This window comes from Labrus mixtus, chromosome 15 (assembly GCF_963584025.1).
Source record: "Labrus mixtus chromosome 15, fLabMix1.1, whole genome shotgun sequence".
Lineage (NCBI taxonomy): Eukaryota > Metazoa > Chordata > Actinopteri > Labriformes > Labridae > Labrus > Labrus mixtus.
The window spans coordinates 13,721,099-13,747,751 of NC_083626.1; the positions used below are offsets into that span (position 1 = coordinate 13,721,099).

Consider the following 26,653-nt stretch of genomic DNA (forward strand, 5'->3'; position numbering starts at 1 on the left):
GAGAGTTTTGATAATCTGTGTTTGTTTTTGTGGACAGGCCTAGTTGTGTCCCAAGTATCAATTCAAATCCCCTTTTCCCTTTACAGTCATTTCCAAACAAGAGGGACAGCAGGGAGAAAGATCCATTCATTTAACATGAAGGCTACTGTGCTGCTTTCTCGTCAAGCAAACAACATTCCAGCTCTGTCAATAAATGAGTTCCTTCTGTCCATTTTTTGTCCTACGTTTGTTTTTCCTAATGCCAAACGTAGAAACTGATTGGTTGAGGTACACTGAGAAACAATGGAGAAAAGTGTGCACAGTAGAACACGTGCCATTTAAGTATTCTATTTATCTGCATTACTTTGCTAATGAACAATAGTGTTTGGAAAATCATCATTCATCTCTGTGCTGATCGTTCAAAAAAAATGTTAATAATACCACATGCAACAAGTGCAACTTTTCTTTAAAAAAAATTGAAGGGGCGCCGGTGGTCGAGCTCGCGCACCCTATGAACATAGGCTGCAGTCCTAAAAAATGGGCGGCATGGGTTCAAATCTGACCTGTGGCTTCTTTCCTGCATATCATTCCACACTCTCGCTAGCCCCAATTACCAACTCTTCCCACTGCCCTGTCTCTCCAATAAAAGGCACAAAAATCCATCCATTATCTTTACTGCTTTTCCAGTCTGGGGTCGCTGGAGTGCTGAAGCCGATCCCAGCTGTCATTGGGCAAGAGGCGGGGTACACACTGGACTGGTCACTAGTCAATCACAGGGGTCCAAAAGCCCCAAAATGAAATCTTTAAAAATATTATTTTAATAGATTTAATTATTTTTTTACACAAAAACGTACTGTAGTTATTATGTTTTGGCAAAAAATCTCTTCAATAATGTTGTAGAAATGACCTTCTCTTTGTACCGACTCTCAAAGCATCCCAGGTGTCAGATATATGGGTGGTGGTTATGCTTAATAATTTTAACATTCACATTTAGAACAGAAGGAATATTTTTATTTGAATATACAGTATACACAAGTGCACATACATTGCTGAGGAAAGTCAAACAGGTTCAACATATTTTAGACTGTCCAAAGAGTGAACATGTTACTGTATTCTTTTAATAAAAAATATGCAAATAATATACAAATGACCAAACCACAAAAGTGCTCATAGCATATTTTGTATGTTCTATAAACCTGGTCTGTAAATGTCCTTTATGAAACAAAATGTTGGGCTGAACTAAACTGAAATCTCTCTATGGGGCTATAAAGCCTTTTTAGTAGAACAGCTAAACATCACTTCTATGAAGTAAATGAACAAAATAAGTCTGATTTAAAAGTGAACAGTTACATTTTGGCTTGGTGTTTCACTGCCTGGCTTTTCTTTCGAGACAGCGCCTGATCAGAGCCTTTTCGTCCCACTGGTTGGGGGAAAGCATGTGGGGGCCGTTATAGACACAAAGGACGGTCATCTCATCGGCGTACTCAAGGTTCTGCAGTAACTGAAGATAAACACAGCCGGAGTGAGTTTTTGAAAAGGTGTACAGACCAATTGAATCAGAACTACAGTTTCATGCAAAGTATTTTAAACCTGCAGTAACAGTTTTTGGACATTTGTGGGCAGCAGAAACAAGGTAGCCGAGGAAGCTAGTCTAGTTATTAGTGGAAATAGTGAACAAATGAACAAACAGTTGATTGAATGCTTACAGCAGAAATAGAAGAACATTTGGATTCATTTGGAGTCATGTTAGATTGCACTTAATTTAATGAAGTCAAATAATCGCTGTCTTTCAACTCTGATTTTAGTCTTCATTAAATTGTAATGAATGTATTTGCTCTTAAGCCACTAAATAGTGCACCATGTTCTCCAGCTGCCTGCACACTTCTCTATCAGTCTTTGGTGCAGGCAAAGGAAGTTCCCACAGAAAACACTAAAGAAGGAATCATACACACAAAGGTAGAATATCTTGTAAGCATCCGTAAACTCACTCATCAGAATGTACAAACACTTACTTTGGGTGTTATCAAGAAGTACTGGGATGTTGTCTCTTTGCAGGCTGTGCGGACCACAATGTCAAAGACTCTTCTTTCATTAACAGGATCCATTCCCTAGACAAATGAGAAAAAAGTCTTAGCCACGTCAACATAAGAAAGCAGGTGACAAAGAACGTTAAGATAGATCGCTTGTGGTCTTGTGAGGGGACTAAAAAATGTAATTTAAAGCAAAGGAATCAAATCGACAAACACATTTTGGATTTTTTGCAAAGGGAGACGTAAGCTCATTTGCTTACTACCTACATTCACAAAGAGTAAGCTTATTTAGTTGAGTCTTTAGAGGACTGAACAGTTACAAAATATACTGTTTCTATTTTCATATTCTCACAAATAAACTCAGTTGTGATCCAGCATGTGTATGTGTGTGGCAGCAGTACCTGGTTGATCTCATCCACCACTCTGAAGGGGCAGCGGTTGAGCTCCTGCAGGGCCATGAGGTAGAGCATTGTGGAGACGCTGCGCTCTCCTCCGCTCTGATGGTAGGCCGTCAACTCATGGAGCTGAGTGCTGCTGTGAAACTTAACACGAATTCTAATCCCATACTTATCATACTCCTCCTATGATGAAAGACAGTAGTCATTTAATGGGAGGATAAAATAAAACAAAACTTTCTTGCCTGAAAAAAAGGCTGATCTGTCAGTTTGACACCACAGAGATTTTTTTACATTGTTTAGCTGGTTGACTTTTTTTTTTTTACCTCATTCTCTGAGTGCAGATCAACCTCTCCTGCACACTGCATGTGGCGGAAGAAATCACTGAACTTGGCGTTAATCTGTTCCACCAGCTGCTTCAGCGGGTTCAGCCAGCGCTCCTTAGCCTAACAGAAAAAAATAATCATAATACACAAGTATACACAGGGTGGCCATGATTATTACTAACAAAACAAAAACAACAGTCACTACTGCAGTGTCATATCATGTACCTCTGATATGTTCTGACGATAAGCAGTAAGGTTGTTGCTCCTTTCTTCCAGATCTTTCTCCAGATGTTTGATCTCCTGCTCCCTCCTGTTGTACTCATCAACGACCTTCAAAACAGAAATGTAAGGTGGAAAAAAGTTACAAATGCTGGCTAAGTTTAGTTTGTTTTTCTTTTAACCAGAGAAGTAGGCGGTTTTTACGTTTTTTACGGTTTGTTACATTTGTTTCTTTTACTCAGTGATGAATGCAACGAAAAATGTAGCAAAGTGCTACAAATACTTTCCACAAATTTACTCGAGTAACTGTAAAATTACAAATTTTACAATTACCAACACATAAAAGTAGAAGTACACAAATAAGATACTCAATTACAGTAATTGAGTGAATGTAATTTGTTAGTTTCCATCCCTGGTAAAAAAAACAAATGAAACCCTCAGCTGATTCTCATGTGCTCTTACACTTTCACTGAGACCGGTGAAGCACTCTGCTCTGGAGTGTTCCTCATTCAACATGGCATCAATCTCATCCAGCGTGTCAGGCAGATCACTGAAAGCCTGCAATTACAAAAAAGACAACAAACCATTATTATTTTAAACCAATGACAACATATTGTGTTCAAAAGGTCCACACAGCAGCAACTAGATACCATGACAAGAATTATATTCAGTGGGAAGAGGTGGAAGGAGTACAGGCTTGTGTCATGAAGCAATAAAACAGACCATTTGGTCAAAACTCACATTACGTAGGTCTTCTGGTAATGCCTCATCAGCTTGCATCCTGCAGATGGACTTGGCTCTCTTCAATAGGCCTTTGCATTGCTCCGTCAGCTGAGCCTTCCTCTGCTCCAGACGGCTGCATTGTTGCTGCACATTGTTGCATTAAGAAGAGTTAGAACAAGGACAAGACCAATGAAGATAGAAGTTTATATTGTGAAAGCTTCAGCAGGTAAGACGTATGATGTATGGTGATTTACAGGTGTGTGGTGTGTGTGTGTGTGTGTGTGTGTGTGTGAAACTCTTACTTCAGTGCTCTTAAGTTCAGAGGCGCCCTCTCTACAGTCATTCTCCAGTTTGCTCCTCTCAGCTGTCAGCCCCACCGTCTCCAAAGCCAAGTACACCTTCTCCATATTCAGCTGGGCTCTCAGCTACAGACAAAGGAGACAGAGAGAGACAGTTAGAAACATTGAATTTGATCTACTGTATGCTGAAGGCTTGTCTGGAGATTTGAATGATCAGAGAAATAATGCTGCTATGACCAATGCGCACATTGGCCCTCACTTATCAATCTGGTGTAGAAACCAGCGCAGATTTGGGTGTAGAAATCATCGTACGGCAGGGTCAACGTGGGACCTATGAAACGTGCGTATCTGGCTGATCACAGTGTACGTATGACCGGGTGTTGCGGCTGGAAACAATCATCATTTAAATACCACGCCCCTATATATTCACTGCTCCGCTGTCCTCACCCCCAGAGTTTACAGCATGGAGATACTTAATACGGTAAAGAAGAGAAATTAGATATGACCTGAGTGACACCATAACAGAGAGCAGTAAAGAGGAATAACATTGTGTTGTCTGGCAGCCTAAAATGTAGGATTAAAGAGCTTCAGAAGAAATGCGCCTGCGTGGAAATCTCAACAGCGATGGTGTGGATAACCGAACTCCAGCAGAGTTTTTAATATTTAATTTAATTTGATATGTAACGTACATAATCTTGACTATAATATAGGTTTTAATACTTTTAGTTTAAAAAACCTGGTCAGACCAAACGATCGCTACAATGTAGCCTAGTGTTGTAGGTCTTAAAAGAAGCAGCTCCCGGAGCGGACCGGAGGACGCCAGCTGAAATTATCCCAGATCGTGGCGTGAGTGGCTTCTTTCATCGGTTCAGCCTCAATATCAGGCACAAGTGGTACAGGCAAACCTGCATCTGTGTCGGATAACGTCGGCTGCACTGGCAGCTCGCCATTTATGAGACTTTAAAAGAGAAGAGAAACCTGAAACGTCCTGCATCACATGAATAAAGTGTTTGATCAAACGCTGTGCGATGTGCACTTCTCATCCGATTAGTCTACTTTCCAAACATAAAAATTTAACACTTACATAAAAGAAGGTCCTTACTTCGTCTTAGAGCCCCCGGATTTCTTTATTGGTTATTATGTCACATGTAGTCTCTGGCCTAAGTGCGTCTTCTGTGCGCAATTACACATGTGGCACATCAGCGTATTTATTAGTTTAATCTCCGGACATACCGATTAGTTATGATCTAATGTTAATGTTCTGAATTCCTAAATATTTCATATTTCAGAGGCTAAAAGTTGTATTTACTATCCTCTGGAAGTTTTTCTGTCCTTTTAAAGTAAATGTTTTTAGCTTTTCTGTTTTAATTTGTCTCAGTATTTTCTGCAGTGATATTCCTGTGCGCTGAACGTTTAACATGTATTTACTGAATGCAGCCTCTCTTATCTTTAATCTTTAAAGTAAATCGATTAAACAAATAAAAATTAATCAAATAAAACACACAACTAAATAAATCACCTGACAGCTCGCGCTGCTCAACATTATTTAAAAAGCGATGTAGCCTACAGAGATCGTTTGAGGTGGAGCGTAATATAAATACATTTTAGATATCTTATCTAACAGTAAATCTGTGAACCTCTATCTATCCGTCTTAACAAGCACTGTTATAGTATGATCTAATTATTCTCCGACACAGACAGATTCGCTGCACCGCAAGTCCACACTGAGTTGAAAACGTGCGTACACGAACTGAGACCTGGTGTGAGATTTGAGCGCACCCTCCACTCACGTCCAAATTGATAAGTGCCAAACTTTGCGTGGAAATGACCGTACACCCATTTTTCTGCCGTACGTACGTTTGATAAGTGAGGGCCATTGTGTCTTTAAATTGTGTCCCAAATTGTGCAGTGGGATTTCTGCAGCAAAAATTATTAAAATAATTTAATTACCAGTTGAACACAAAAAATTTTCAAAAGGAAGGCCCCTTCAGCATGCCGCTCACAAACCCATTCATTGTTGATGAATGGGTTTGTGGGCTCAAGAGCATATCTGCACTGCGTCAAGCTGATCGCAGCGCAAGGTTTTGCTTGCTTTCCGTGGGTGCTGCGCAGAAGATTAAATATTTGAAACTTGGGCACAGATCAGATCACAACAAGCTTTCCTGAACTCTACAATATCAGTTTACAAAGCTACCAAGACATCGGCAAGAAAGCTCTAGTTTGGAAAGAAATGTCAAACAGTCACTTAGCAACATATTCTTGTTTTTCAAATACATGCTCAAGACGATGACTTGAGCGTGTGTGCACTCCCCCCCTACTCTGTGCACACTGCAGCTTATCTTAGAGCACCTTTACTTTGAGTTCAAATAAAGCAAAAGGAAGTTTATATGCCCTTAAAAATAGTTTAAATAAGACCCTATAAGTAAAAGTTGTCAGTTTGACATTTAAAAAAGTTATTCATACCTTCATTTGGGCCACGATCACCTTGACTATGTCCACCTTCTGGAAATTAACAGTTTCTATTTTCTTTTTAGTCTCCTCTTCAATCTTCTGCAGATCAATAAAACTGTTCTCCATCTGCCTCAGACTAAAGCCAAAGAAAGAATGCATTAGACCTACATACATGCATATTTGCATTAACTAAATGAATACATCTCTACAGAAACTATTAACTAATCAAGTCATCAGACAGTACCTACATGTTCAGAGAAATACTGTGCCTGTCAGCCCTTGAGGCTATATAAGGCAGACTTACCTGTCTTGTTTGGTGCTGATTTTCTGCTCCAGCTGTCTCTTCTTGCCCTTTAGCTCAGACAGCTTTTTCTTTTCTGCCAACAGTTCGTTGTCTCGGCGATCCAAAGAGGCAGCCTCCTTCTGCAGAGCCTTTAATCGTTCATCAATTTCTCGTAATTTGGACTCACAGTCCTGGCCACAAGAAATAGCAAAAAGTTATTCTCAACTCAGTTAAACTCCAAAACAATTACATTCCAATATATGGACTTGTATCAAGGTTCTATATATATCTAAATATCAGAATCAGAAATACTTTATTAATCCATTCTGTGTTACCATTGCTCTTCACACAATACAGCAGTAGGATTTAAAATAGAATAGAGATAATAAAATAGGCAATAAGATAAGCAATAAGTACCAAGTAGGACTACTATAATAATAAGATATGTACAAGATAAAACAATATTTAAGATGAACTGTGTTAAACAGATATTGCACTGTGTAAAGGTGTTAAGATATTAGGAGTTATTTGGAGGTAGAAGATTCTGGGCTGTCCTTGATCCCTCCCTTACCTTCATCTGCTGCTCCAGTTGCCGTTTCTCTTCGGCGTCTATAGTGATAGAGAGGTACTGGGAATGGTGCACTGCAGAGTTACTGGTGCTGATCTTGTTGGAGTAAAAGGACCTCTTCAATGTGTACCTCTCCTCTGTGGTATACAACACCTTGAGGTAGGGCTCCTCGATCACCTGTGAGAAGGATAATGGACAAAAATGAGGTCAGGGGAGATGACTTTGTGATAATAACTATAGCCAGAATATTAAGTGAATCTCTAGAAACGCGGAGCTGCAATGTAAACTGTGTGAACTTCAGCCGTCCACTGGAAAATAACAGGAGAAAAAAAGTCATGCTGTCAGATGAAGTTTATCAGACAGAAAAAAACAAAATGCATTGATTAAAACACAATCTAAGACAATAGCTAAATTCTAATACACCTTTGAAGGGAACTGTGCAAAAGAAAATGAATGATTTGAAGAAATGATTATTCCCAATTTAATGAGTGGAGACATCTTACAGGCCTATTTGTAGTGGATATCTAACCACAAAGCTCACGTTTTAAATGAGGCTCACAATTTATTTGTCATTTCTGAGTTACATGAGAAGAACCTACCGTTTTTATCATGGCTTTAGTTTGATCATTGCCGACAGGGACGTCGTGCACCCGGTACTGGTGACAGAGATAACTCATCACCTCGTCAGGGGCGTCGAACATCTCACGAAGGTAAGTGAAGAACCCAAAACGCCTACATGAATATATCAATGAGAAAGTCATGGTCACACACAAAGATACATATAATTATATAACACATAGACTTGTATGTTATGTTGATTGTAATTAAGTTTAAAGGAAAATTATTCTCACCTCAGAGACTCAATATTTCTGGATGGTTCACGCTTAGAGCACGACTCATCTGGCGCGGAGATCGTGTTCACCTTTAAGTTCATCTTGTCTCGGACCTGGGAGACAGCAGAGATCAAAGCACATGTCTTAGCCTGGAGGGTAAATGATTCCCATTCCACAGTAAATGAGGATTTATTTGATATCAATGAAATGTCAAATTTGCAGTCAGAAGGATTTTCATTCTCCAGACCAGAGTCAACATGACAATGATAAGGTGCAGCACTCTGACCTCAGCCATGAACTTCTCTGTGTCCTCTTTTCTCTGGAAAACAAACGCTCGGAGATCGTGGAATGAGATGTGGGTCTCTACGTACTTAGCAAAGCGATGGTCTTTCACGTTGATCTGAGGATTTAGAGAAGGTGAGCAGCCAGCTTTGCAATGGGAATACAAAAAGCATCAGAATCACAATCCTGCAGTCAAATGAGCATGCTTTAAATGTAGAGGGGAAGGAGTTCGACTGAGTCAGTCTGTCATCCTGCTTTTCGGGTACATTCACGTAGTGAAACTTTTCTTAAGTCCCTCATTTAGAATTATAAGAATTGATATTTAATAACTACTTAACAACACAACTATGTAGCTGTACACAGACATAAGGACATTTTAAAGTGTTTACTCGTGTTAGTGTTTGACTTTATTGTCACTAGAGCCTGACCGATTAATCGGTTAGCCGATATTATCGTATCAAGTGACTATCGGAATCTGCAAATTTGATCACAAATGTGCGCAGATATTACGAGATTTATTTACCAATCAGATAACATTTCATTTGAGTATTGTTTGATTACACTAGCAGTTCTCTGGCACCAGCAGATATGTTGCTATATGGATTACAACAAGCTTTATTAATTTCCAGAGTTTCAAGCAGTGACGCACGTACATGCGCAGTTACTTTCCAGTTTTCCCCAATATTAAGATGGGTATGCACCAAAAATAACATCGGTAGTGCCCGAATTGTCATCCATGTTTAAAAACAGCCTTCTCTGAGTTAGGCCTACAGGATGGGTAATACTTGATTAAAATATATCAGTGAACAAATCTACATTATTTAAAAAATCCCTTTGATTTTAAAAGTATGTTTATAAACTGCTCTAATCTATATGGGCTGATGTTTAAGTCGGTTCGGGTAACGTAAATGACGCCACTTCCTGACTGAATGAATCAGAAGAAGTAGGAACAAATATCTGCCTACTGAATAGTAGGTACTAAACAGTATACAGCACGGATAGTAGGTACTGCCTACTGCCTACTGACAGATTGAGTAGGTACTTGGCAATTCGGATACAGCCTGGGACTCACCACCAGCATCATGGGCTCATGGACATTTCCACTAAAGAGATGTTTGTTCTGTCTGAGCCACTGGAGGGCGGTGTGTGTGTCCCTGTGGCGTCCTCGCAGCTTCTCCTCTTTGGCATTCATCATGTTGTTCATGTCTTTGAGTTTTTTCTCCAACACTGGCGATCAAAAAGAAACATTAATATAACGATAATGACTTTGAACAGTAGATTGCACGGTCTTTGAATGGTTTGATCTATGTTCATTTAAAGTCTTATTTGTGTTGGAAACTCTCACTTCTGCCCTCAGCTATAACATGGTCCTTTTCCCTGCGAAGGTCGGACTTCTCTCCTTCAATCTTGGCTCTCTCGACCTGAATGCGCCTCAGCTCGACGTTGACTTCATTGATTCTTGGCGTCATGTCTGGCTGGTCAGCAACCTTGCCGAGTTCCGCCTTCATGTCCTCAATGGTCCGTTTGGTGTTGCTGATTCGCTTTTGGTGGTCTTCCTCTTCCATCTGCTTCAGTCTCTGGGTTTGTTTGATATCATCAATCTATAGAGAAAACAGGGAAAGTTATCATTCAATACTAAAAGGACAGCATAACAAATATGTGGGGTAAATGGTACATTTTTTTCTGTTATCGCCTCTTAACTAGATGCAAAGCTTGAAATAAATAAATTATAGAATATATTAAAGTGAAATCAAGTCTTACCTGCTTGTGTTTTTGGTCCAACTGATCTTGTTTCTGTTTGCACTTCAGAGAAGCTTCTTTGATGGCGACCGTCTAAAAAAACATGCACGCTAATAGTTAACCTCCATAAAATATCACATCGATTACATTCCAGTATTTATTCAACTCTAACAAAATGTGCCAAACAGTTCTCATAAATGACATCCAACCGATCCTCAAAAAGTTCTTAAATGAATCTTAAGTACTCAATTTCAAAAAAGAAATCCCTAACAAACTAACCTATACTTCACCACAAATACAGATTCAGAAGTGTGCCTGACAAAAATGTCCATTCTTTTTTTATCAAGGTTTCTTTGGGTGGCATGATGCTGTGATTGTTTGGATAGCAGATTATTGGATTGGATCAGCCAAAATAATTAAATTTAACTTATAGAACTTTAATACTCCTTGGCTAGCCATGACTCCAACTGTGCATTTTAACAGCACTATAAAATCAACATTCATCGTCATGAATCTTAGTCATGTGTCACGTCCTCAATTTTCTTCACTATATTCACTTTGTGACTATTCTAACAACAATACAAGATTGATAAACCTGAACTCCCTTTGTATTAACGTATATTCAAAATCTGAGAACAACTGACTGTGATGTCAAAAAACTGTAAAATATAAAAGTTTGCTGTATTCAAACAATTTTACTTTTTCATCTATGAGCTTGGACAATTTTGAAAATGTAACACACATACCCCGTTCATTAAGTGGATGTTTGTTTGTGTGTGTGTGTGTGTGTGTGTGTGTGTGCGCGCACGCACTGGCTGCTCCTTCAGCACGTTCAGTGCCTGAGTCAGATAAAACAACAAATGGGGAGCAGGCATTTAAAAAAAAAAAAAAACATATTTATAAAGACTGATTTGACTTCCTTTTTGTACAGCAGATCTCTTAAACGCTGCCTTCTTTTCACTGACACTCTGCACAGAGATTTAGCGGCTAGAGGCTACAGTTATTTTACATCATACCCTTTTCACACATATGGAAATCTCCTGAAAAACTCCAGAGATTTGGCTACCCGGAGGTTCTTTAGGCTATGTGTGAACGCAAACAGCTGCATTTTTCGCACAGACTTAACCCAGAGTTTATCCGGCCAGACCCCTAGTATTTTTTCCGCAGAAAGTCTGAGTGAGCTGATGTCTGAACATGGCAGCATATACTCCAGAGATTTAAATTCCAGCCAATAGGAAGAGAATGACGTTTATATACAGTGACTGCGTAAAGTGTCTGCACGCGACCACTACGATCTCCGTGCACGTAATTAAACGGCTGCATTCTGTTTTCTGTTCGTCAGTATGTTGTTCTCCTCTCTTTTGTGGATCTTGTCATTCCATTGGATTACACTTAGCATTGATATAAAGGCAAATATTCTCATTACAACGTTGTGTAGCGGACTCTGTTGCTACAGCCGCTACTTCCGCGTTGTTTATTTACATCACGTCTTACGTCGGGAATTCCCCCGCGCCCCCTCCCCTCTGACAGGGAAAGTCCCCCGCTGTGAGGAGCATATGTGAACGGCTAGTTCGGGAGAATCTTCGGAGAAGTCCTCCTGTAATCTAGATATTATCCGGAGTGCATATGTGAAAATGATCCGTGTCCCTACTAATGCATGACCACAACACCTTTCTATAAACACTATAAAGTTAGTAAATAATACATTACTTATTCTCATCAGTGTGAAAATTCTCAATTACAAAAATACACACCAATCATAATTTCTAAAAATGCCTTTCATAAAAGTTTTCTTTTCACCCATTAAAATAACTTTATATTGCTTCTTTTGGAGCTTATTGTTATACTCTAAACTTGTATTGAGAGATATAAATTTGCCTTTTCACCTTAGTTTTTATTTGTGCCTCAGTGGGCTGAAGGTGGTTGTCAATCTGCTGCATTTTCTTCAACATGGGCGCCTGGGCCTGCCTCAGGGCAGAGAGCTGCTTTTTGGCCTCTTCTCGCTCCTTCTTCACACCCTCAAGCTCCTTACGGGTGGTCTCATACTCCTAGGATCAGACAGAGAGAGTCAGAGCTGACACAGGCAAAGGGATTGAATTTCACTGAGACCACATAATGTGTTTATTTCTCTCTCTCTCTTCAGCACAATGTTTCATCACGGCTGCTTACCACCCATGGTTTCTTCTTATCGAGCAACTCAATCACATCAAGATGCCTTTTCTTTTCGTAGTAACGGTTCATATCATGTTTGTTCCTCTCATTCCTTTGCTTGGCCTTCTCCAGGAAGTTCGCCTTTTCCTTCACCGTGTTCTTAAGCAAAACAAGATCCAGACAACATACTGTAGTTAACCAAGATTAGGTCTACAATGCTGTCCCTGAAGAACTAGAAAAGGTTCTTAGAAGAAACAGATATAAAGAAGCAAGGGGAATTCAACTTTGATGTTCACAGAAAGATAGCTAAAAAGTGCTTGAATGAAACTTTACCTCCAGTTCCCGTTCTTTGTGTCGGAAATTTTTGAGCTCACAGTGGTACCTGTACATCTCAGGTGGTCCCACTGACTTCTCTGTTGCCTCCAGCAACTCAATTTTAGACATCTTTGCAAACTCTCCCACTTTTTCCTGTGGTGTGGATGCAAACAGAACACATCAAAAGAAGAAGAGGAAAACATGTGGCAAAGATAAGAAATGATGACATATTGCATTGCAAAAGCACCAGTTACACGGCCTGACTCTGCAGCTACGACTGTATTTCGGTGTATGTGCGGAGCCTTATATTGCAGTGCAGCAAACATACCTGAGGTAGAAATTGGCAGAGGTTGCCAACCTGAATATGCAACACCTTGACCTCCTCTTCAACTGTTTTCTGGTTGCAGTGTTTTCCATTCAGCATCCACAGCGACTGATTGTTCTCCACATGAATCTCTCTGTTTATCACTATATTACCATCATTTTTGTACCTGGAATAATGACAGAGTTAGATTCTACAATCCAACACATCTGAAATATGCTGAGGTAACACATGTTGGCGAAACATTGAAATCAGTTCAGGCTGAGCTGTCCACAATCTTAAAATGCTGACTCAGGACCGGCTCTGACCACAGGAGTATTTGACCAATTTATAAACCAACTCAAACCTGCCAACAATCAGAGATCTTTTTGGAAACTTTGTCAATTCAGATATTGGCCCAGATTTGTTGGTGATGTGAAGGATTATTTTGATTATCTCCCTGAATGGCATGAATAGTCACTGAGGTTGATAAGAGAAAACAAGTTAGATATTTAGGATTTAAAATATGAAGACCAATATTAATATGATCCAAGCAGGACCATAATGGGCAATGAAGAAAAAGCCTACAAGGAGATAAAGCCATTTTTTCCCCAAGAGTTGGTAAAAAAAAAAAGGCCAGCCCCCCCAAGGTTAACATTTGCTAGCAGGAATAATGTGACCTCCTGCTCTTGCTATAGAATAGACAATGCAATTGATCCTCCCTCACGACCTCTCACCTGATTACAACTTTTCAAGCTTTCAGCTCATGTTTTTTTTCTTGCTAAGTATTGCTACAGCATGTTGAAATCCATCTCCATTTTGTTAAGATCTGATTGGTGAGGTGGTACATGCCCAGACAATATTCTCTGAACTATCCTTAAGGGAGTGATGTAGTACTACTGCTACTGTCCTTAGATTATGTCGAATACAAAGCCTACAGTGTTTGATGTAACCTGTTCTTCAAATCTGTTAGAACTTGAGTCTGAGCCTGGCTGACAGGAACAATAATAATATTCATGGTTCTTAATGGATTGAATTGAAATTTCATAACAAATGCAACACAAATGTCTGCAAAGTGTCTGACATAACTTACAATTCAAGCTCAACAGATCCTTTGTTGCACCCCCGTTTGACATAGAGCCCAACCTGACAAAAAATGACAGACAACTTTATCTAAAAAAAAAAAAAGCAACCTATACAAATAGTCTTCATCAGGTTTTACATTATCAAATTTGAAACTGTTGTATAGATTAGAGACTAACCATCACATGCAGTTCAAGAGAAAAAAAAAAAAAAACATTCTCAAACAGTTAAACTTCTTCATTCTGCTGCTGTCTGCTCTAAACTGATATGAGCCAATAGCAGCTAAATTCAGCATTAATCTACCAGTGTTTGCCTTATGATGATGTTTACCTTATCGCCTCTGCCCAGGATAGCAGTCTTGCCAGCAAGACCGAGACATATAGCGCACACAATGCTCGATTTGCCAGTTCCATTGGCTCCAACTATCATGTTCAGGTTGGGTCCAGGTAACACCACTGAGTGGTCATAGGTCCTGTCAGAGTACAAGATAGACATAACAACCTGCACTCACATTTCAAGACAGAAAATGAACATTATTAAGAGAATGTCTTTTCATAGAACAAATACCTCAAGTAATTGTAGGGATTGATATGGCTGTCACCTGTTGACTAGAATGATTACGACCAAAGTCAAAACTGGTTTAATTGACTTACTATATAAACACATTAAAGGCATTCAATATTTTGTTAGACAATAAATTATGAAAATCTTTGTGATAAACACAGATATTGTCAAGGCCATGTAGCTGGACGATCCAAAACAAACTGTTACAATGACAAGGGCCCGTCCAGTTTAGGTCTTGCAGACTCTACCAAGAAGGCAGGAAGACTAAGCACATGAAACACCGACATCCCTCAAAATAGGGACCCTATTCATTTGGTTGCACACAATATAATAAATAATTCAAGAGAAATACCTGTAAGCAGCCTCAACCATTTGACTCCATGGTCAATTTGGAGGTTGAAGTTGATAATGGTGATGTTGAAGTGATGTAAAACCACTAAAACAGTTTTTCTCTTCAGTAATCCCTACATATTCAAAAGGGATGACTCCCTAGTTTAGAAAAAAATGTATACTGTTCTATAGCATTTAGCATGATTATATAAATGCATAGAGGAAGAATTAGTTTAAACTAGGTGTAACTGATCAAATATCCAAAGTTGAATCCATATAAATATCCATTCGCCATTAGGAAGAACTGACTTGAAAACTTCTGACTCTTGATTTCGTCTCGGAATCAAGATCTCACTCACTTTAACTTAAAATAAACTTAACGTTTAACAGGGACCAAGATAATGGGATTTGGACTTGATTTTTACTGCTTCCAGTATAATCGTGTGTTCCTTTTAACTTATTTAACTTTAACTTGGATCTCAGAGCTGGAATTGACGTTAATAACATTAATAAATCTGTTCAGCCATGAACAAACAGTGTAATTGGCAGGTTGCTAGCATCGTACTAACAATCATTGTTTAACAGCATTTTCATATTTATGAACTTCGAAGTAATCTGAACAAGTGCAGGGGTATTTGCATGATATTAGCTCAGTCATCTATTCATCAACACAGTTTATCACAATGTTCAAGACTGACAGAAGTTATCAAATGTCCGTAAACCGAAACAGAAAAGTATATACAGGGTCCGAAATTAACTTTTTGACTCACCGGCCAAGGTGGCAGGTAGATGAAAAAATTCACCGGCCAAAATAACAAATTGTGTTTTAGTGTCCCATACACATCTGTTACAGTACATTTAATTGACAAGGCATTATGTTTTGTTTAATCAATAACAAATTTAAGTCACAGATTCAATCATTGGAAATTGTAAAAAAAATATATATTTGCTGGCCTTTATTTTTTTCTTAATGTATTATTTGTAGGCAGGAGTTCCAAGACCCCCCCCCCCCCCCCCCCTCCTGCTCCCCTCTGAACCGCCCCTGCATTACAACAACAATTTAGCTGTGACAGTATTAGACACTTAATACAATCAGCCTGCTCATTATTGGACGTGTGTGTATCTCTGAATTCTGAATGCACCTGCTGTGTGTGTGTGTGTGTGTGTGTGTGTGTGTGTGTGTGTGTGTGTGTGTGTGTGTGTGTGTGTGTGTGTGTGTGTGTGTGTGTGTGTGTGTGTGTGTGTGTGTGTGTGCTGCAATGTATGTTGGTGTGTCTCAGCGTGCCCAGTGATGCTCACAGTCCTGACAGCAGAGAGAGGAGCAGGGGAAAGAAGCTGCAGCTAGGTTACATCAAGTTAATTTCGGACTCTGAGTATATTATATATTAGTATATTATATATTAGTATACAGTTTGATTATTGGCAGCCTGGTTACTTACAGGAAGTTTCTCATGGTGATGCGAAGTATGGAGCCCTCCACAAAATTACCCTCTCCGACAGTTCCACCGCCCTCGAATATGTTTGCTAAATTGTTAATAAACGTTTGTGAGCTCCTGTTAGCATGGCTGACTCGCCTTTTCTTGCCGGACTCGGCCATCGTGTATCAAATTAAAATCCTACTTTTGATGGCCGTTTGATGGCCCTCGCGCGCTTCGCCGAGAAGTTGCTGAAATCTGGTTGGACGAAATGAGTCACATGTATACGTCTTAAAAACTAGCGTGAGTTATCGCGAGACTAAGCACTTCACTGGTGAATTTTACTGCATTCAATCCAACGTTACAATTATTAAATAAAGCTAAATCTTGTAAATGAAAATGTATTGTTTGGATGTTTTTCTTACACGCCCTCTAAATCAAATCGATACTACATAATCAACCTGACTGTTACTGACAAAATCTCATAACAACAAATCTAAATCTCAAACTGCAAAGCATCCTTTATTTTAAAAAGTGAACCTAAGACAATACATTTGATCAATTCGATTATCAAAAAATAAGAAAGCTATTAAAACCATACATTTGTGTGCAATGTTTGATGTGTGTGTGTGTGTGTGTGGTTCCCTGTATACAGAACTATTATTTACAGTCCATGGTGCGAACAGAAGCTGTGACCTTTATTTTGATGTGTTTTTTTTAACTGCATCTGGATCCCCTGACATTATAACTGTTCTTGTTTCTTATCTGTTATATATGTATGAATAATACTAGTCAATAAAGCATTTTAAACTTTTTTTTAATAAGGCTTAATGAAAAATGCTTCTTAATCTCAAAAATACACATGATATGTAAATAGAATACGACTCTGCTCCTTCCAACCTGAAATAAGTTATTAACTGAACTTGATGATCATCATGGTGTTCATGAGGGAGGACTTAATAAGCTGTGACTTTTTAAAATAAAAATAAATAATCAGTCATTCATACAGTAATTTTACAAGATAGAAACAATAATTTCGATTGACCCTAAAAATATGAGAAGCAGAAAATGATTAGGATTCAGTATCATGTAAAATCTGTTTAACCAAACCTGCTCCCGGCAGATCACAAAACACACACACACACACAAGCCAGACACAATTCACTCCAACCTCCTGTGCAATATAATGATATTACAATATCTACCATATTGACCTCTGATACTTAAAGGTGCACTATGTAGTTTTGGTTGAGAAATTTGAAAGTTGGAGAAGTGTACAGATTATGTGGTATAAGTTCATAACTCTAAACACAAACTGTTCTCAGAGGAAAACTTGGTCCCTGTAACACTGTTTGAAGATAAAAAGATACGCGAGAAGTTATGGTGGTGGCCCCGCAACTGTGAAATCTTAACTCTCTTGCTTATAAGCTCTAAACCATCTTCCAGGGACCCATTTTTTCTTTGAGTAAAGTTTGTGTATTGAGTTCAGAAAATAGAGCATAGAATTGTTTCACTTCTCCAACTTTCAAATTTCACCAACAAAACAAACAGTGCACCTTTAAGAGTGATAGGCTACACGTTAATTGGTGCAATACCATGTTCAACGTTATGTGCACTGTGTTCATGATGGTCTTTTTTCTATAAAAGTGAAAGTTCAGACTACATTTGTAACATCTGCAGCTCTGTTTTTGATCCTTAACTATTTTTATTTTAGTGTGCACTGCACTGTTCTCTTTGCCTATTCCTTCTCTCACGGTAATTTTCTAAGCTGTGGGATAAATAAATGTTTATCTTAAAGGGGACATATTATGAAAAATCCACTTCTACAGTGTTTTCAAACATATATTTGGGTAACCTGAGTGTCTACTGACCCACAAAATATGAAATAAATCCATCCAGCCCTTTGTTTGTAATATGCACAAGTCTAACAACACCGAGAAATGTTCTATGTTACAAATTTTCTCAGTTTGTGATGTCACAAGCTGGATTATGGTAAAAAAAAAAAAATGTAAATCCCCCCCCCCTCCCCTGGTATCTCAACTCATGGACTCAACCCCCAGACTAGAACAAAACTTTGCACAGGTCTGTCATTTTTATTCTTTCTACAGAGGATTGACGTCTACCGGGAAAACTCGGGGAGCTCATTGCATTTAAAGAGACACACACACCAAAACAGAGCGTTCTGAGAGAGCTGGTTTAAACAGGGTCACAAACCTCCTCTGATGCTTGATTCATGTTATATTTTGAACAAAACACAACACTGCTGTTTATTTAGACCACATGGGACTGTTTTAAAAAGGTGTAAAAGGGGTATAATATGTTATCTTTAACTTTTATATTACAATGGGTTTTTATTAAACAGTAGGCTATAAAACGTGGGAAATGGTTTCAGTCCTTTAACAACAGTTATGTTTATAGTTCCATGGATGAAAAAACCTTTAGTACTTCACAAGCCTAAATGATAACAGCCTCCTCCTTTTTCATCCAAATCGATTAACTCAAGTATATTCAATCAATTACTTGTGACTGTAATAGTTCCTTGTTTTTAGCTGGCCGTTAAGAGATTTCTTCAGCTAAACTTTTCTATTTATTTATTTTTTGTCATCATGTCTTAACATACAGTACACATATTTTATATTCAACATAAAGACGACAATACTTCACATTTTTATAAGTGGTGTGATGTCAAAAAGGTGATGTGAAAATTCTAAAAAATAACATTTACAATACAGAAACATGTATTACAGTTGTTTAAAGTAGCTTGAAGTAAAAGTGGGGTAGCTTGGATCTGTATGATATAAATTCATAGATGTTTCCCTCCATCAAGGTTTTCTTCCCTTTCTCTACGACATTTAACATCTTAAGGAAGGGCAAACAAACAGGTTAGTTAAATGAAATAATAATAAAAAATAAATTCAATTAAAAGAAAAAGAAGAAGAGTCAAAGGAGAAAGAAAACAAGACAAAAGACGGCTAAACTTAAAGCTTGTTTCTGCACAAAGTGATTGTTCGTGCTCATGACTTCCTGGATGGTTTCAGACGTCTTTCTGTTGACCAGCACTGCTGAAGCATTCAGTTACAAAGCCGACTAAAATGGAGTTTCTACTTCCTTTGTGTCTGTTACCACGTGGCTGCTTTACGACGAATTAAACACTTATGAATTAAAATACCATTTGCCTACATTTATCCAACCTGGCGCGCTGCTCCAAGATGATGTTGTGTGTGAGCTGGTTTGGACAAAGGGGATAGTAAACAAACTTTAACCTCTCAAAACCAAACATTGAAAAGCTTCTGACCAAGGAACTTTAACACTTACAAGCCCGTCTAAATGTGCCGTCCCTTAAACATTTAAGTAGGCTGCGTTAATCTGGAAGAAAAGCCACTGAACGACACAAAGATTACGTCTAAAAAAGACGCAGTTTCTGAAAATCGCCGCCACTTTCTCCACCATGTCCAGGGCCCTTTGTGGTTAGATCAGAATCGCCTCTTTACTCAGGGTCCATTGTGAGTTTGGGATTAACCCAAACTCATTCAGAACTAGTATATCTGATCAATTCATCATCTCTGACCACAACATGAAGCGTGGAGGCCCTGAAGGTGAATTCTCGCGAGCTGCTCATCGCCACGAAGGCTCGAGCGCACTTTTACTATCATCTCTGATCGGACCAGAGCCAAACCCAGACCAGATCAAATAAGATCACTGTGTAGATTTAAATACAAATACTCACTCACAAACAAACAACGCATATACAACAAACACTCACTCAATCACGCAGTTACAAAACTCTAACACACATACAGACAACACACACGCCATTCACACTGTGAGGTGAAAGCGCTTCCGGGTCAGCTTTAAAGGCAAAAGCCGCATGGAATCATGGGACATTGAAAGCAGTGAATAGTTGTATGTCGACCTCTCCTGGACATTAAGGGTCAATACCTTTTTTTAAAAAACATTTCTTATTAAATGAAGCTATTAACAGTTTTACACTTAGGTATACGAACAAGTAGAACATTTTGCTTATTATAGGCACCCAACTATAAAAAAAACTTGAAAGAAGTGGTCAAAACATGACAAACATTTAATGTGTATTTTGAGATATTATTTAACCTTCTCTTGTCTGTCCAGTTTATGCCATTGAGGGTTTCAACACAATTTTAAGGATCAAATAAAAAGAGGATCTCAGTTCAAACCTCAAAAGTCAAAACATGGGAAGGCTGTATTACCTTTATTGTAGTTCAGTTGTGTTAAATAAATTAAAACTGGAAAATTATGCAAAAAATATAGTTTAAATAAACAAAAAATGTAACAATAGTTATCTAACTCCATTCAAATCAATATGGTTATTTATTCTTGTCTTGCTGTACCCAGTTCTTTCATTTTCATTTTTAACTTAACTGTTTGAATCTTTTATTTAAAATATGTTGCAAATTAGCATCCAATATAAACACTATGAAACTTGCATTGGATGGCTGTTTTCTGATTGTCTATGTATATTTCATAAAAATAAATGGGGTAATTCACTTACAGTTAAACTAATGAATTATTGTTATTTAAAAGCAGTAATCTTTCCCGGTTAAAACCTTAGAGTTATAACTGCACTATGAATATCTTGATCATTTTTAATAGTTTGTCATCATAACTTTGCTCTGATATAAAACATCTATGTTTGATTCTCCAGAACAGATTTGGTCGATATAAAGCTCTCTATTAGTAAATGAACAGATAAAAGGTATACATTATTAATATGTAATATTTTTGAGTTACAGGCTCATAAACGGTCCAAATTACTGTAAAGAAAAATAAATACATTTTTAAGATAAGATAATCCTTTATTTATCCCACAACGAGGAAATTTACAGTGTTACAGCATCAAAGAGCAAAGATTGCCAACAAAAAGTGAACACAGTACAATTTAAATATAAAAAGAAAAGAGAAAAATTAAGAATTTTTACATGTGCTTTAAATCTAGATAAACCTTTATTGATCGTGGTAGGGGATATTTTTTAGTGTTAACAGCAGCCAAGAATTTTCAAAAGAGAAAAAAAGAAAATACAGCACATATACGTTTACTTTAAAAACAAAAACACTTACAGACAAGAATTGCACATAAAAGAGAAAAACAGTTTGCACAGTGCAGAAGAATACATACAAGAATACATAGATAAATACAGAGTTAAACTTGCATCTGTGTAGGATGTTCTTAATTTGTTATGCAGTTTTGCTTTGGCTTGAAACAAACACCACACAGAGTGAAAGCTGTAACTGCTTCCCACTATACTCTGCCTGAGAGCCGTTGTAATTGGTGTCTCTCTGTATCAATGGGCTGGGTGGTAGAGGAGTCAAATGTTACTCGTGCCGTGCTAGGTTGGTTTTAAGCTGCATTTGTGTCTGCCGCAATTAACTAATCTAGGCTTCTTCTGTGTGGGGGTTGTTGTGGCGTAACAAGATTTCAGTGTCTACCACTAGTGACTGTGGCTGGTAAAGGGTTGAAGGATCCTTCATCAACAGCAACATGTTGGACTAGGATGCAGCTAAAGAAAAACAACAGCTAGACTATGTGAGGAGGTGTGATTCCTTTAACATGGACTAGAAGAGGAACACTGTGTCTGGGTAGAAACAGTGGACCTCCAACGTCCTGCCATGGAGGGGTCTGCTTCAAAAAAAGTGAGTCCTTGCAAATTGTTTTCTTACACCTTTCCTCCTGTCGGATGAAGGAGAGGTCAACGTCTGGTCTGGTGGCCATCTGTCACAGGTTTAATGACTTCAGTCAGGCTGCAGGTGTACATCAGTGAGTTCATAGTTGTTTATTTGGAACTTTCTTTTCCTTTTAGTCTTCATATATCCCCCTTAATACTATAGATCATACTTTGGAGCAACCCTGAATAATTTGTACAAACTATACAGCTAAACCAAAATGATATATTGTATATATTTTATATAGCGCTATTTTATGTTTACATATGTATATTATTCTATTGAAGTTCCCAGACAGTAGGAATACTATTGTGTACTTTGTTTACAATGGTTTATCCTATTTATTTACTGTAATGTACAAAAAAACAACAACACTAATTCCTTGTTATTGTAAACCTTCTTGTCACTCAACCTCAATTCTGCTTTTAATTCTGATCTTGAAATTTAGAAATATTTAAATAACTGGATCATAAACATGCAAAGCAACAGTTTAGTCCATTATTTCACAAGGGCTTTTATGAATCCATTTTTTAACCATATTATTTTTGTATGTTAAATACACATTCGTATTAACTTAAAGCCCCATTGTTTTTTCACCTCATTTACTATTCATCTAATTCACAACACTAATGAAGTTGCATGCTGCATGTAAACATCTGACTTCCTTTGATTAAACAATTCAGAGCGTCTGTTCTGGAAAAGCAGTGGGGTGATTTTGTTGGCATCGATCCCAGCCCTGCAGGATCTGACTGGAACTATGGTTTCTGTCATGTCAGGTTATCGCCCAGCTGGATGTCTCTGCAGGGCCAATTGTTTGACAAGATTTGGAGGCTTATGGCGTAGACATGAACAGCAAAAGGCACATTCTCAAAGAAAGTTCTGAGTTCAGAGCAACCCCCAAAGAGAGGAAAGTTTGATGTGTACGGTTAAAAACATTTTTTAAAGTACCTGCAGGTTTGATTTTATTTGATGTAGAGATGAAGTTAGTTACAACTACATCTCCCAGCTGCTAGTTTCTCAAAGCGACCCTTCCTTCTTGTGTTATCTTTCAGTGTGGGTGTGTCAAATGTATCTGTCTGCTTCTGTGTTCTTCTGTTGGCAGGCAATGTACGGCCAAAGACAATGACTGTCAGGACAAAAGTACATTACTGTTACACCTTTAATGCCCCAAGTAAACCCACCTCACCTGCTTAAGCAGAGCATTGTCCCTTTATCTCTTACATCATCTAATTATGACCTCAGTCCCATCAGGTGAAGATCAAATTAAATGAGATGCTTTGACAGTCAGGTGCAGCAGCATTAACTTCATTGTCTCAGCGAGTGCATGTGAAATAAATAACATCCCAAATGACTAACAAAAACGTCTTCTTTTGTCTTGTTTCAAAATGTATAAACTGACAGAAAACAGGATTTGGACATCTCCGAAAAGGTATGTTTTCAGAAAAAAAGCAGAATTATAATGAAGATAGACCAAAAATTGAAAAGAAGCACACATAGTGTATAAAAAATGCAGATAAGAAATTTAATTAATATAACTTTTATTTAAATATAACCAATCACAATTGTTTAATATACTTGGTATATCTAAAACTTTACATAAGAGATTTATTGAATTTTCAAACACACACTTATCTGATAGAAAAGGTCTTTCTCTGATAGACCCTAGCTTTCATTACAAATCCAAACAGATCAGTTTCGGCATAATTCAGATTCGCTGAATGACAGATTCATTCATCTTTTCCTCCAAAAAAATGATGTATTTGTTTTCCAACCTTTGATTTATTTACTTATTTTTTTTAAATGAAATCATACAATCACAACATAAAAACAGTCTTACAATGACGATGCTATTAAGTGGCAGTAGTTTTTGTTTTTTTTTAAGAATTAGAATATCAGATGTGAGAAGTTTGAAGTTGAAGTCAACATATTGTGATTTGAGTTGTTTTCCGTTGGTCAGAGACCAGTGTTGGCCATGGGTTGCTTTACCGTCAGTCCACAGCAGACTTCAGCGGTGATGAGGTCACTCACCCCAGGAAACTCAACGGTTCGTCTGTGGATCCACCAAGCTACCATAACCTGCACCGGGAGCTGCTGCTCAGCCATAAACGGTATACAGAAAATGCTGCTTATCTCTGATGTCACTGCAATGTTGTCACTTACTGAATCAGAGCAGGGCAGTGACTGAGTGTGACTTTGACTGACCAAGCAGGGGCCTACTCCTGGAGGAGAAACCGGAGCTGAAGCGAGTGTTGGAGCAGCGCAGACTGGACCTGCACAAAGAGGAAGAGATGGCCCGACAGAGGCCTTCAGATCTGGAGACAGAGCTTCGCAAGAGGCAGCAGAAATTACAAGAGGTCAGATGACCAAGACAAACATTCATTTCAAAATTTTTTATTTTTGAATATAAACAAATTAGCTTAACACACAGGAGTCGTTTTAAAAGTTGCCTTGAGGGTTTCATTGTTAAATGGTTTAAGTGCGGGGCGCTGGTGGATCAGTGGTTAGTGCGCGCACCCCATGTATGGAGGCTATAGTCCTCAAAGCAGGCGGCCCAGGTTCAAATCCAGCCTGTGGCTCCTTTCCCGAATGTCATTACGTACTCTCTCTCCCTGATTTCCAGCTCTATCCACTGTCTATCTCTTCATTAAAGGCACAAAAAGCCCCAAAATAAATATTTAAAAGAAAAAAATGGTTTAAGTGTCTTATGCCAGTACTGAAATGTTTTAATAATAATCATCTAAATGGCAAAATAAAGACGATTCCTCCTTCTCCTTTAAAACCTTGACATGTATTTTTGTTCTTTGTTTTTCCAGTATGAGCAGGAAGAGATCAGGCGGCGGGAGAGCCTGCAAAAGATCCCAGAGTTTGTCCGCGTGAAGGACAACTTGAGGAGAACACAGACGTCCGAGCAGTGAGGCCCAAAGGCTCCCATCAGCCCCTGCAGTATCTCACCAGAGTGGCCCTATCTGAAAGTTCACCATCTGCTGAGTCACACAAAAAACTGACCACAGAAGCACCAACTCAGGACACATCCCATAGTTTGTGATAAACTGCAATTTTAAATGTACTAAAAGGAAACATGCAAACCACAAAACAAACCAAAAACCGCTTTGAAATATGAAAAATTAAGCTCTGTCACAGCGTCCGATGAAGGAATGGCAGACAATTTTATATTTATTTGTGTGGATCAATATTTGTGAGGGGAAAATCACTGCTGTTAAGGGAATGAATCTCTTTTTTAAAAGCTTTTGTATTCTTTTTTTTTTTTTCAAATGAACTTCTCCATCCTCCTAAATGAAAGGAGCATAACATTATCTTGTTGTTTTATTAGTTAAGCCTCATCATTCCAATGCTTGACTTTCCATAAGATCAAAATGTGGTTGTTAACAGACACATTTCTCAACAGAACTGTTTTGTATCAATAGAATTCCCCCTCCCCAGGGTTACAAATTTTGTCTATCTGTTTGTGACATTTGGATTTTAGTGTGTCCATGTCCTGTGGAAATAAAGGCTTTTATGGTTTGCAGAGAAGTGTTGTTTTGTTTGACACAATTCAAAGCACCCGGGATTGATTTGCATGCTGCTCCTCTCCCTGAGGACTCTCACGCTTCATTCACATGGATATGTGACTTTGTTTAATTAGCTGATCTTTTCATTCCATCACGGGGACGAGAGGAGAAAGCACAGGCCATCTGGTGGAGACTTTTCAGGATATATAGGTGGAGAATACCCAAGGGCCTGGTTAAGGCACTGGAGACATTTGGGATACGAGGGAAGCCACTGTCTGAAAGCAAATAAAAGTAGTGTGTTTGCAATTTCACATTACATCTAGAAGAGAGTGCTGGTGCATTTCATACAAATCCCATTGTATCCAAAGTATTTGTTTCAGTTGGTTGAGATGGAACAAACCACTGTTAGTTCTCTTCAACAGCAAATCATGTTCTCAATGCTCAATCATAAAACTAAAGCAGTAATGGCTATCACATTTATGTATTGGAGTAGCTTACAGATACATTGGACAGATAATGCTATATAATATGGTAGATAATATGGCTTTTTAAAAAATCTCCTATGGGAATTCACAAGCTACCCAGAAGTGCATGAAGTGTTAAACTAATTTTGGACCTATAGGTTAAGTAACTGCAGGGATGTAGCCTCAAGGTATAAGTAAACAAAACCCCCAAAATGTGTTCTACAAAGGGCTATTCTGCAAAACATGTTTTTTTTTGTTTTCATGCTGCATGTTTACTGAAGTACAATTTCTAATGCACAACTTTTTATTATCAGTCTAAAAAAAATACACTTTTATTCCATCACTGAGAGTGCAATTACGAAGTAGTACAAATGTAATTTACTATAGTCTGAACTTTTGCTGTAATATTGGTGCAATTATACTGTTTCACTCTCACTTAGTATTTGTATGATCCCTTTAAATGTAATAAGGATTTTTTTTTTTAAATCAAAAAAGTAAATGTCAAATCGTCCCACAGAACAAGCATCCTCGGAGAAAGTAGGTAATACAATGATCTTCCTTTGTATGCTAATTAGAAATCAAATCGACCTCTATTTCCAGAATACAATCAAGTTGAATGAATTCTTAGATTGTTGAGAGGAACAGCCAGAAAACAACATACTTTGCTCTTGTTTTCCTCATCATGGCGGAAACAAG

At 38.2% G+C, this 26,653-nt stretch overlaps 2 protein-coding genes and 1 non-coding gene across 4 annotated transcripts; 1 reads left to right on the forward strand and 2 right to left on the reverse strand.

The window, feature by feature from the left end:
- Positions 1-968: 968 nt before the first annotated feature.
- On the reverse strand, positions 969-16,513 carry smc5 (structural maintenance of chromosomes 5). The gene is made up of 24 exons (XM_061057097.1): positions 16,312-16,513; positions 14,309-14,450; positions 13,989-14,041; positions 12,923-13,085; positions 12,613-12,747; positions 12,298-12,438; positions 12,015-12,176; positions 10,150-10,221; positions 9,734-9,989; positions 9,461-9,615; positions 8,393-8,506; positions 8,125-8,219; positions 7,873-8,005; positions 7,277-7,450; positions 6,727-6,896; positions 6,435-6,558; positions 3,975-4,097; positions 3,691-3,816; positions 3,412-3,507; positions 2,956-3,060; positions 2,731-2,850; positions 2,411-2,590; positions 1,992-2,087; positions 969-1,480 (listed from the first exon to the last, which is right to left on the reverse strand). The coding sequence occupies exons 1-24, from the start codon at positions 16,467-16,469 to the stop codon at positions 1,346-1,348; spliced, it is 3,228 nt and encodes a 1,075-aa protein (XP_060913080.1). The 5' UTR covers positions 16,470-16,513; the 3' UTR covers positions 969-1,345.
- Positions 16,514-19,755: 3,242 nt separating this feature from the next.
- LOC132990462 (small Cajal body-specific RNA 2) lies at positions 19,756-20,119 on the reverse strand. Its single transcript, XR_009676067.1, has one exon. It is a non-coding gene; the product is annotated as a small Cajal body-specific RNA 2 (non-coding RNA).
- A 1,695-nt stretch (positions 20,120-21,814) lies between these two features.
- On the forward strand, positions 21,815-25,515 carry zgc:195245 (uncharacterized protein LOC565483 homolog). 2 transcript variants are annotated; one of them, XM_061057645.1, is made up of 5 exons: positions 21,815-21,954; positions 23,386-23,413; positions 23,942-24,092; positions 24,191-24,338; positions 24,798-25,515. In XM_061057645.1, exons 1-5 carry the CDS (start codon positions 21,931-21,933, stop codon positions 24,897-24,899), a joined length of 453 nt encoding a protein of 150 aa, XP_060913628.1. In that variant the 5' UTR covers positions 21,815-21,930; the 3' UTR covers positions 24,900-25,515. The 2 variants fall into 2 exon arrangements, with proteins under 2 accessions (XP_060913628.1, XP_060913629.1); XM_061057646.1 differs by having other exon boundaries at positions 24,194-24,338.
- The last annotated feature ends 1,138 nt before the right edge of the window (positions 25,516-26,653 follow it).